General features: G+C 45.4%; 1 protein-coding gene across 1 annotated transcript in view; it reads left to right on the top strand.

The window, feature by feature from the left end:
- The first annotated feature begins 261 nt into the window (after positions 1 to 261).
- Positions 262 to 12,066, top strand: part of SLC1A1 (solute carrier family 1 member 1) — a 69,918-nt gene continuing 58,113 nt past the window's right edge. The window contains exon 1 of the mRNA XM_080912149.1: positions 262 to 435. Coding sequence (XP_080768275.1) covers positions 345 to 435 — 91 coding nt within the window. The 5' untranslated portion in view covers positions 262 to 344. The remainder of the gene's footprint in view (positions 436 to 12,066) is intronic.

Below are 12,066 nucleotides of genomic sequence, written 5' to 3'. Positions count from 1 at the left end.
GCTGTGCGTCCTTAAAGGAGACTGGTGTGGAATCGCATTGGGTCAGAAGCTCCTTTGGTGGGAAGCCTCCACCAGGAGACCAGGGAGACCTGATCGCCCCACGCGCGCCACCCCGCCTGGACGCTCCGCCCTCGGCCTCGCTGGTTGGTCGGGGCGCTGCAGCGAGCTGCGGCGGGAGGAGCCGGGCGCGCCCGCCACGCAAAACCCTACCGTGCTCGGTCCCCAGCGGCATTGGCATCGCTGACAGCGGCCCGTGCGCTGGGTCCCCACGGTTCCCTGCATCCCACGTTCCGCGTCCCGCATCCGCCAGGCTCCCTGACTCTTCGCAAACGCCAGAGCCCATCATGGGGAAGCCCACGAGCTCGGGATACGACTGGCGCCGCTTCCTGCGGAATCACTGGCTGCTGCTCTCCACCGTGGCCGCCGTGGTACTAGGTGAGTCGCTCGCGGGGCCACTGGGCGCGTGCCCGAGGCCAGGCCGCGTGCGGGACCGGGTGGGCTCGGCGTGGCGCACGCTGCTCGCATTCTACGGAACTGGGCCCCCAAGCTCAGGATCAACCTGAGCGCTTTGGTTTCACGCGGGGGAACAATGTTCTTCGCCACCACCGCCACCCCCATTCTTGTGCTCCGCGACCTGCAGTCTCTGCTTTTTTCCAGAAATCATCAGAGGGGCTTGAGAGGTGGACAGGGGTCCTTGGAAAACAAGCGGGGTTAAGCAGGGTTTAATTTGATCTTCGTCCTTAACTGTTCACACCACAGGCAGCACACACCACCACCACCACCATCACCTTCGTGCCCGACCACGACTGTATGAATTACTGTTCTCCGTCGGATTAAAAGAGACATCTGGGCCTGTGGGATGGTGGAGACCCTGGGAATGTTGGAGCAGAGGGTGTATCTTCTTGAAGGATACCTCTCCAATCAGATAGATCACGCCTGATTTCTGAGCAGTTATGGCTCACTGAGGCCACAGGGAAAGAGCGCTGAGAGAACTCAGCCCCCTTCTTCCTCCGGGACTACCTGCTCACCACGTTTTTCTATAAAATCAATATGAGCCGCTTTTGTTTGTTTTCACACTCGAGTGTATTTAAGTAGCCCATGCCTGACATACCGCTGGGTCTGGGCCATTGCTCAGAGGTTTGAGTTTCTTATGCTTAGAATTTCATTTTCTGGCCAGGTTGTCTCTGTAACTTGAACTTGACAATGTACTGTAGGGTGGGAACCGGGTGGGTCTTCACAACCTCAGGTGGGGCTGGTCCTGCTGGTAAGGTCAGGTGCACCTTGAGGGAAAGTGGATTCCTAGGCAGGCTCCACCCTCTGTCTGGAAATTGTAGCTGCCTCTGTTGGAAAGGGACCAGGGCAGCCCCTTCTCTTCCCTGAGCATTGCACCTTGCTCTTGAGTCTGGGAATACTTGGTGTTGCCTGCTCCCCTTCAAGGTCTTCCCCGCCAAAAATGAAATCTCTTGGGAAATTAATGGAATCCTTGGTGTCCTATGGGCTCCTCCAGAACCTTATGCAAAGGGAAGTCAGGCTTCTGGTAAATAAATAACATCCTGAGTGGTATTAACTGAAGACGTTTGTTGGAGTGAAGGAATGCAAAAGAACTCACCGGTGTTTACTTTTCCCAGTGCTAAGTGGTTTAGGGCATTTTGGGGAAGGTTTATCATGCACCACCACATGTAAGTAACAGCTCCTACCAGGAGAGAGAATGAACTGGAAGACATGGCCTTGTTTGTTTTCCCAACGATGAATACAGAATTTATTTTTAAACATGTTTTGAAAGGAGGTGACCAAAACTTGTGGCTCCTTCCCAGTTCTGTGTGTCTGCAGCCCCGGGCACTGCAGAAATCCCACTTGATCACCAAGTGCTTTTCACCAGCAGCTGGCATGGGTGTTGATGCCCCACAGTTCGAATACCAGTTCACCAGAGCTTGCTGTGGAAAGCAAGCCTAGCAATTAGTTACTGGCCTTTAGACCGCTTGCGTAAGCAACATCCTCAAACCAAGAAAGGCTTTTCTCTTATTTTGCTGCATGCCCTGTGGTCTCAGGTGGACCTCTTTCCCTGGTTTCATTGTGGGTAAGCCACAGGAACTTGATTCTGGTATTTAGTTGGAACCATAAATTCGCTACTTAAAATTGTAAGTGCCCTGCTGAGGTCTTACCAGTCAGTCCTTTTGCTCCTCCCGAGAAGCCTGGGACAGACTCGGGCATGATGCCATCTGGTATGAGAAGCCTCCTGCTTAGAATACCATCAGTTGCTGGGTCCTCCTCTTTGCCACTCTGAGAACCTTTGCTCTGACTACACTGGCTAGCCTGTTTAACAAGCAGTGGTATCTCCACCTCTTGTCCTAGGTATCTGTTAGCCCTTTCTGGGTTGTGGTGGTCAGCTCTTCTACAACTTCCATAATCGATCAAGTGAAATTACCAGAGCTCTCACAAAGTCTTCTTTTGGGAAGGCTTTAAAAAAGGAAAACAAAACAAAAATGTTAAATGCAGCTAGTTTTGTAGTGAAATCTTCCGACTATATTCATGGAAATATTTGGGCCCCAAAGTAAATCAGCAGCTATGACCGTGTAAAATTTTTTGCTTAGGGAAACTAAGAGCAAAGTCTGCCCCTCCCCCCCACACAGGCAAGGTGGTACAAGCCTGTATGTAGTAGTAGGAAGATCAGGAGTTCAAGGTCAACCTCAACTACAGAGTGAGTTTGAGGCTAGCCTGAGCTATATGACACTGAGACTGTTTCAGAATGTGTGTGTGTGTGTGTGTGTGTGTGTGTGTGTGGTGTTTGCTTAAAGCCTCTGAGTTTCTTAGATATGTCTTGTGAGGGAAAGTATAATTAAAGATCACTTTCATTAGATGTGTGGTGTTAACTTAGATTTTAATGGCCAAGGAGATGCTTTGAGATAAGTGTTTAACAAATCCTTACGTGCCGCATTGGAATTAAATAGGTGATTGTCTTTGATAACTTCTGTGAAACGATACAGAATTCTGAAAACAATGCTTTTGCCTGAGAGGATCATTTAATTGTGCTCACGGTAACTCTTGGAGACATTCCCTGATATCACAGTGCAGGAGAAAAAGCATGGGGCCTGCTCAGGAGTCCTGGACTCAGACACATTGCTTAATCTCCGGGGCCCTCAGTTCCTTCTTCTTAAAAACTGGGAACATTTGTGACCAGAGTTGATTAAGATAAATTGGAAATACCCAGTTTGTGGCTGGCATCCAGTAGGCATCCAGTAAATGCTACATTGGAGAAAATGTGAATTCAAACAGGAGAAAATGAATATTTTATTTTGGATTTGACTCTCTGTTCTGCCTACTATCTAGTCTGTAATTCCAAGTCCATGGTGACTCAAGGATTTTGATGACAAGCTACGTTATCAAACCAAATACCAGTTTCTGCAATAGTCTCCACTTTTAGAAGAGAGAACAGGAAGAGCTGATGACTTTGTTTTATATTCCACGGACTAATTCTCGACTCACTTAACAGGCATAAAATCAGTTGGGAAGAAGTGCTGTGTTCTTAGTGGGAATAATGTGGAAGCAGAATTCTTATGTGTGCGAATTCAGACATGAAAATACTGAAGGCTATAGTATTGGGGGGATTCTTGTGGACTCCTCACCCTACTCGAAACAGGAAGTATCATCTCCCTTCCGTGCTTTGTGTGAAGAAGTCTACAGTGGCCTCAGATAATGCTCGTACCACGGAGTTGTCAAACTTGTTCACTGTAATGCAGTGTCTATGAAGCTCCGAGGAAGCAATTCTGTATTCTATAAACTCTGAGCTAATTCTCCAAGTTCAGAGTAACACTCTTATCCAGTCTTGCGTCTCTGGCCTGACAGTGATAATTTGGCCTTTGCTTTTTGTTGTTTCATTTTCTGGCAATTCTTTGACACCCCTGAGGAAAGGAACCAGCCATGACTCACATGATTCCAGAGTCAGCTTTTTGTCTCATTGGCTTTGGTACATCCGATTTAAGAGTGTACCTGCCTGTCACTATGGCACATGCCTTCAATCCCAGCACTTAGGAGGCAGAGGCAGGTGGTTCTCTGTGAGAACAGCTTAGTCTACATGGTGAATTTGAGGCCAAGTGGAAAACAAATTGCACAGATATCTGGGACATCCTGACTCCTTGCATGCATAGCAGGATGGGGTGAGGTGGGCTAGAAGGTCAAGATAGAGATGAGAACAGGACAGGGTGACAGGGTGAGCCAGGTTCATGTCCAAGCAAAGAAAAAGACAACCTCATCCAGGCAGCCTGCCCCGGAAGTAGAAGGGAATGAGGGCCATCTGGTTCATCCACTATGGCCTGGTGGAGTTTGGTCCAAGTGAGAACTGACTGCCTCCAGCAGAATCAAGAGTTCCAGAAACAGATACTATGTGGAAATGCTGAGGTAAAAGAGCCTCCAGGGGTCTTTGAGTGAATCTAGGCAGCAGCAAGCAGTGGACAAGTGTGTCTGGAGACAGGTAGCTCATGGGTGCAGTACTAGGTAGATCCCATCAGACTCAGGAAGAGATTAAAGCATTGGGGACAAATGAGCCCATTGGAACAGGGAGAAGAAAAGAGCCAGGGCTAAGGAGTGCAGAGAGGGGATACTGACCAGAAACCAAACAATGGCAGGCAGTAAGCGAGGATGCTCAGCAGTGAGAGAGTGTGGAAGAAGGCAGGTAACCTCATTTCATGAGACTTTCTTCCGAGGCACTGGAGTGTGAAAGGGATGGGAGATCGTGGGGGTTTGTGTTAGAGCCAAAGAGCAATGTCTTATTTCACTTGGTTTTGTAGGGTTTTGCATCTGCTTTAATTCCAAAAGAAGCAGTCTTAAAAGTGGAGATGAGAGAGGGAAAGTGGGGGAGAGAGGAGAGGATAGGAAGAGGGAGAATGAAAGAAGAGAGAGAGAGGGAGAAGCAGAGGGAGGGGGAGAGAGAGAGAGAGAGAAAACACATAACACATAGGAATTATGCCGGGTTGGACAAGGCCCATGAGAGTTGGATGTTTGCCCACAAAGTAGAGGGACCTGGTGAGGGCTTGCCCCAAGCAGGGGACAGAATTGTACATTTGCTTTCCCTCTGGATCTGCCTTTTCTGGTGGCAGAGCCTGGCTGGCTCTCACTCCTCTTCAGATCCTGAGGTAATTCGGATCATAGTGTAGTGGATGCTATTTGTAGGGTCCAGAGACTAATGACTAGTCTAGTTGTTAGACATGGATCTGTCCATTTCGAGGCCACCGTTCGAGTCTCTGCTATGGGCAGAGTTAAGACAGTTGTCAAAGTGACCTTGCTTAGCAGCAGAGCAGATTCTATCATCTGGGGCCTTAAAATAGCTTATAGCTCCTGCTCCTCGAGGATGGAGAGGCCATCACTGTAGCACAGCATCCGGAACCTTCCACTGTCAGCATCCGGCAGCCTCATTCTTCAGCATATAATTCTGCACATCTTCCTTTGAGTGATACTCCTTTGGAGAGATACAAAGCAAAGCACCATCCTCCCTGTTTTGCCTTTGGTAAGATCTAAGGCTTAATGTCACTTACAGATACATACTATCATAAGTGCTATGTGTGCTCCTACCCATTTCTTTTTTTTCTAGCAAGCATATTTCCAGGAAACCGAGGCACTGACAGGAAATTTGCCCAAGGTTGCTGATCAAGGGCAGAGCTTTGATTCCAGTCCAGGCAGGTTGGCTGAGCAGGCTCTGCTGCTATATGCTCTACTTTCCCACTCAGTACAGAGCCCATACCTGCTAGGTCTTTGTTAATATCTTATGATTTTTCTTCTTCCCCATCAGCCATAGATCCTGATGGAGGATTCTGTCCCAACCCTGTCTGTGCCTACAGAACTGTCCCATTGATTTGTAGGCTCTGTAGATTTATTGAATTGTTGAGTCATTTATGACCCACACATACATGGCTGTGGGTTCCAAAGGGTATTGGGACCTGCAGACATGATCCTTGTTAAATTAATAAATGAACACAAAGTTTACACCAGGTTCTATTCCTTTTCTGCCTGCTTCAGTCCTCTTTGATCAGTTTAATATGTAATCAGTCTGCATATACACCAGGCTCCAAATGGACAGGTTCATGTCTAACAACTAGACTAGTCATTAGTTTCTGGACCCTACAAATACCATCCACTACACTATGATCCGAATTACCTCAGGATCTGAAGAGGAGTGAGAGCCAGCCAGGCTCTGCCACCAGAAAAGGCAGATCCAGAGGGAAAGCAAATGTACAACTCTTATCTTTCTTAAAACTAAATTACACACCTGTGGAGGGTGTTCCCACACTCCCCAGAAGGTACCCCAAAACTAAATGAGACCATAAAATACTGCAAGTGACACTTTAGAATCCATACAAAGAAAAAAAAACCTATATCTGATATACTTTCAGGGCCTTTGGTTCATTTCAGGGGAAAATATTGTTTATATTAACTAAAAAGAGCAAAGATGATTCCATTCACATGATAATTTGTTTATAGGTGGTAGGTTGTCTTAAGTGATGAAGTGTCTGTTGAGAAAGAATTAGACATTCTGAAGTTGATTATTGATGTCTGCCAAAGACTTAAGAGCTGGACACAGGATTAGGTAGGCTACATCCTTGTCTCTGGGTTACAAAACCTCTGAGTATCCTTCTAGTTTTAAGAACCTACAGTTCCATGCCATGTAGCCACCCCCCAGTTAACTGCTAGGAACCAAAGAAACTCCTGTGTAAGGCACTAAGGTTGTCCTGGGAAGTATTACAGGTAGATGAAATGACATTGATGTCTTGTGATGGTTTGCATATGCTTGGCCTAAGGAGTGGCACTATTAGAAGGTGTGGCCTTGTTGGAGGAAGTGTGTCACTCTCGGGTGGGCTTAGAGACCCACCTCCTAGCTGCCTGAGGATGCTCAGTCTTTTTCTGGCTTCTTTTGTATGAAGATGTAGAACTCTCAGCTCTACATCTGCATCATGTCTTCCTGGATGCTGCCATGCTTCCACCTTGATGACAATGGACTGAACCTCTGAACCTATAAGCCAGCCCCAATTAAATGCTATCATTTGTAAGACTTTCCTTGGTCATGGTGTCTGTTCACAGCAATAAAACCCTAACTAAGACATGTCTCATCAACTGTTCTGTGACTTAGAGACAGTACCAAGGTAATGTTCTATGTCTGTGTGTAGCAGATCAGCTGCTACCAATCCTGCTCAGTCTTTCTCTGTGGGAGCCGCTCTAGTGTGGAGCCTTGTGTCCGGGTTCTTTCTCTTCCACACGGTCCTCACACCACCCACTCTCAGCTGTCTCTCTTTTAGTCTGGAACTTTGGCTACTGGTTTCCGCACAGAGCCACAGGCCACCATGTGGAAGCTGAAACCACTTGCCCCAGCTGCTCCTCTACCAGCCGAGAATTTAGCTCACATTCTATCTACACAGCCCAGTAAAAACATGACTCACATCCATTAACTTATCAAACAGGTTTATATGTTAAATTCTCAATCCACAAACCCTTTACACAATAAGCTTACAACCAATAGACAAAGATATAAACTGCCCATCTATATGAGATAAATTAGACCCATAGAAACCCTTAGAAATAATCATGAGAACCTCATCAAGCTAGAGATGCGCTGAGAGAAACACACACATCTGCCTCCACCTCCTCCTCTGTCAATTCTGCCTCCCACCTCCTCTTCCACTCCTCCAGCCTTTTTCCCCCTTCCCCACCTCCCTACTTCTCCACTGTCCAATCCAATCATGTATCTCCTTAACATAAACCTACATGGTTTCAGATGTCCCCAGCAGTAGTCAAGTCTAATAAACACATGCATCTGGCCTTGGCATATCTGTAGTTTAAAATGTTCCTGAAATATAGAATATTCCAACTCACAAAATAAAAATATTATCTGATCTTTAACATGATAGGAAGATCACTTCTGCAAAATCACTCATTTCTGTGACATAGAGTAGATAATTTGATGTAAGAAAAAAAGGCATAATCTCTCATGTGTAATAAAAGATTTATATATTTTTTTGAGGATTTTAATTTGTAATGAAGATTAGAACCCCTTCTGTTTATGTATTTCCAGAAACTGGTTTAGAAGTATGTTTTATTTATAATAGTATATATATTTAATCCCAAGCTTACCAAAGATAAAAAATTAGGAAAATAATGATTATTAAAATTGGCTTTGTGTCATTTTCTGGAAGCATTGAGGTTGGTAGTATATTGGTTTCATTGACTTTGTCGATGGCTAAGTTCATATAAACGTGCTTTGATGAGCAATACTGTTTATGTTTTCTCATCCTGGGGATCTATCTAGCATCTGTCCTCATCTATCCTCAATATCTGCTCACATAGGTACCCAAGACTTTTGATCTAAGTTCCACATATTGAAGATCTAAAACTAGAAAATTGGGCTTTAGATTTCAAACTGCCCCCATAAAATAGAAGGGGAAAGACACTACCATACCCTTTCTACAAAGCCAGCTCCCTTTTACTAAACCAGAAAACACAAGAAGCTACAAACTGTTTCCCTGATGAACATAAATACAAATTCAGGGGGTGGGTCTTGAATACCAAATTCAAGAACATAATAAGATCATATATTATAACCACATTGGTTTCATCCCAAGGACTTGAGATTGTTTAACATGTGCAGAATCAATGCATGTAATGGTACATAAATACCTAAGGACAGAAATTACCTGATCATTTCAACTGATGCAGAAAAAAAACCTTTGGCAAACTTCAGCATCCCTTCATAATAAAAACCTTGAAGAAACTAGGGTAAAAGGAACATCCACCAGTACAATAAAGGCCATTATAACAAACTGGTACCCAGCATTATACCAAATGGAGGGAAATGGGCATTTGCTTTAAATCTGAAATGGGACAAGAATACCTACTCTCACTACTCATTCAGGTTAGCATTCAAAGTCTTATCTAGAACAATCAGACAAGAAGTGGGAATAAAGGAGTAACAAATGTGAAATGAAATCATATTACCATACTTACCGATGATGAGACTCTACAATTAAAACACCCCAAAGAACCCCAGGAATGCTTAGATCTAAGAAGCACTTTGACCAAAGCAGTATAATACAAAATTCAAGCTTGAACAGATAACAGTAAAAACCAGTAGCTTCGCTTTATACTAATAGTGAACTTGGCAAGAACTCAGGGAGGTAATCCTATTCACAGCTTCTTTAAAAACCTAAGAATGCACCTCACCACGGAGGTGAAAGATCCCTTCAATGAAGATGGAAAGACCTTTCATGCATATAGATTGGAATAATTAATACTATGAAAATGACTATGTTACCAAAACCAATCTATAGATTCTGCACATATATGTATCTTTTTAATCATTTTCTAATTTTACTTTATTTATTTATTTATTTATTTATTTATTTAATCACTTTACAACCTGATTGCAACTCCCCTTCCTCCTCTCTCCTCAATCCTATCCTCCCAAGTCTCTCTTCCCATCACCCCCTCCCCTTTTCCTCAGAGAGGGAAAGACCCCCTTTGGATATAACACTGCCCTGGGACTAAGCCCATCCTCTCCCACTGAGGCAACCAGGAAATGGCAGGCGTCAGAATCAGAGACAGTCCCTGCTCTACTTCTTAGGGGACCCATATGAAGACCAAGCTTCACATCTGCTACAAACGTGTAGAGAGCCTAGGTCCAGCCTCTGTGTGCTCTTTGGTTGGTGCTTCAGTCTCTATGAGCCCCTTGTGTCCAGGTTAGTTGACATTTTAGGACTTCTTGTAGTGTCCTTGACCCTCCTCCTCACTCCCCCACCTCTGCATGATGCTTGGCTGTGGGTCTGCATCCATCAGCTGCTGGAGGAGACAGTTATGCTGGGCTCCTGTCTGCAAGCATAGCAGAGTATCATTAACAGTGTCAGGGGTTGGCTCTTTCTCAAGGGTGGGTCTTCAGTTTGGCCAGTCCCTTGATCTCTGCTCTATCTTTACCCGTGCACATCTTGTAGGCCGAACAAACTTTGGGTTGAAGGTTTCGTTGGTGGGTTTATGTCCCCCTCCCTCCACTGGGAGTCCTGCCTGGCTATAGGATATGGACATTTCAGTCTTTATATCTCCTGCTGGGAGGAATCTCAGCTAGGGTCACCCCCATAGACTCCCTAGAGCCTCCCCTGCCCCAGGTCTCCAGCTAGTCCCAGAGATGCCCCACCCCCACAGCTTTTCATTCTTATTTCCTGTCCAATCTTAATGGCTGCCTTCTGAGAATGCTTGAGTATAAATTGCTAACAGTTGACATATGTTAAGTATCTTGTTACATGCTGTTTAAGCTAAAACATAGTGGGTTGTTGTTGTTGTTGTTTTTAACTTAACACAACTGTAGAATCAAAGTCACCCACCTTTCAGAATTTTAAGCATTAGGCTAATAAATAGAAGAAGCTCCAAGTGAAAGCACATTATATAGAACAGCACGTTAAGTGTGTGCTGATAATCAAAAATAGGTAAGGTGAATGAAAGGTCTGGGAAGCTGCAAGAAGCAGGATTAGGAATGAGCTATGGAGAGAGAAAGAGAGAGAGAGAGAGAGAGAGAGAGAGAGAGAGAGAGAGAGAGAGAGAGGATATATATTACTGAATGCACTCGAGCTCATACAGATAGTGTTCCATATTAATTACTTAGAAGCAATTGTGATTACCTTTAACAGAGCTGAGACTGAAAATAGCTGTCCTAGAGAGTAGCAACATGCTGGCTGGGTGCCAGAGAAGCAGTGTTTGCCTAAGGAGCTGAAAATCTTCCCAGTGTCACCAGAGACCTAGGGCCACTTCAACTGGGGGGACTCAAGCACTTAGAAGAAAACGTACTCATTATAGACGTCATCCAGTGACCATTCAACTCCCTGCGGTGGTATCTGTTAAAGCAGCAAACGCTTAAAATGGCCTTTTGTGTTTTGCATGTTGAACGTGCATCTAATAGGAGACAGCACTTAGACAGTTACCATGGACCAGCAATTTCCTTCAGAGCCGAGTTTAGACAGGGGTGCAGCCACAGAAGGAGTGCGTTCATTTCAGCTTGCTGGGGGAACAGCCTAAAGTGCAACAGAGGGTGCTCTGTTGTCATGAGCACCATTAACAGTAGCATCTCTGTTGTGGGGAAGGAAATGTTTCTGTGACTCACTCCTTTCCAGAAACGCAGCCCCATTGACTCAGAGAGTATACCTGCCTTTCCATTCCCTCGGATAGACTCCATCCTTCCCCAGATACTCCTGCGCACTCCAGAAAATGTGGACCTCTGTCCCAGCTTCCAGATGCTTCACGAAGCTTGTCCTGAACGATTCTGCTCAGCCCATTTGGGAACCAGAACCACCACTGAGGAATAAGACCCTCCACAAGTCTTCTGCTTAGCCTGAGGCCATGGCTCCTGAGCCCCTTCTTACTCCCAGAGTCCCCAGGCTCCGAGGCATGAAGGTATTCATTACAGAACTCGCTGCATCCAGGAAGTGTCTTGACACCAGCTTTTTGTGACCTTGGCCTGTAGGGGATAAAATGGTAACCTAGAGAGTAGAGCTAGAAAACCAACTCAGAGATGGCCCACAGTGTGTTTGTTCTTATAACTGTGCTGGGAGACTCATCTACGCTCAGTGTTTAACACTATAGTACCCATTCAGTCAAGGGGGAAATCCTCAGGGGAGGGAGCTGAGGTGAGTCTAATTATTTTTCTACTGGTGTGCTACTGCTTGGAAGCTGTGTAGTTATTTGTAATTCAGCTCTAAGCCAACGACCAAAGCTACCCTCACCCGAATGTCCATCTGCAGAAAGCCAGACCTACAGCTCTCCACCCTCTTTGAAAATGGACTGATTTTGTCCAGTTTTTATGCATGTCTTGTATACTTCTTTTCTGGGCTGCTTGGGCACCTTGTGGATTTCAGGTCGGATTCCTGGAGTTGTGGACTTTCAGAGGCTTCTCTTTGAGAAGCTCTTGTCTGTGGCTGACCAGACTGGTACTAATATTTACTGCTTAGTAAGTTGAGGGGCATCCAGTTTGTGATTAAGGAAATGGGAACTCTCAAGCCCTGAGTCATGCAGGTAAGAACAGTGGTGGCATTTGCACCCAGGACT

This window comes from Micromys minutus (assembly GCF_963924665.1).
Source record: "Micromys minutus genome assembly, chromosome: 2".
Taxonomy (NCBI): domain Eukaryota; kingdom Metazoa; phylum Chordata; class Mammalia; order Rodentia; family Muridae; genus Micromys; species Micromys minutus.
This window is presented reverse-complemented; position numbering and strand designations above follow the sequence as displayed.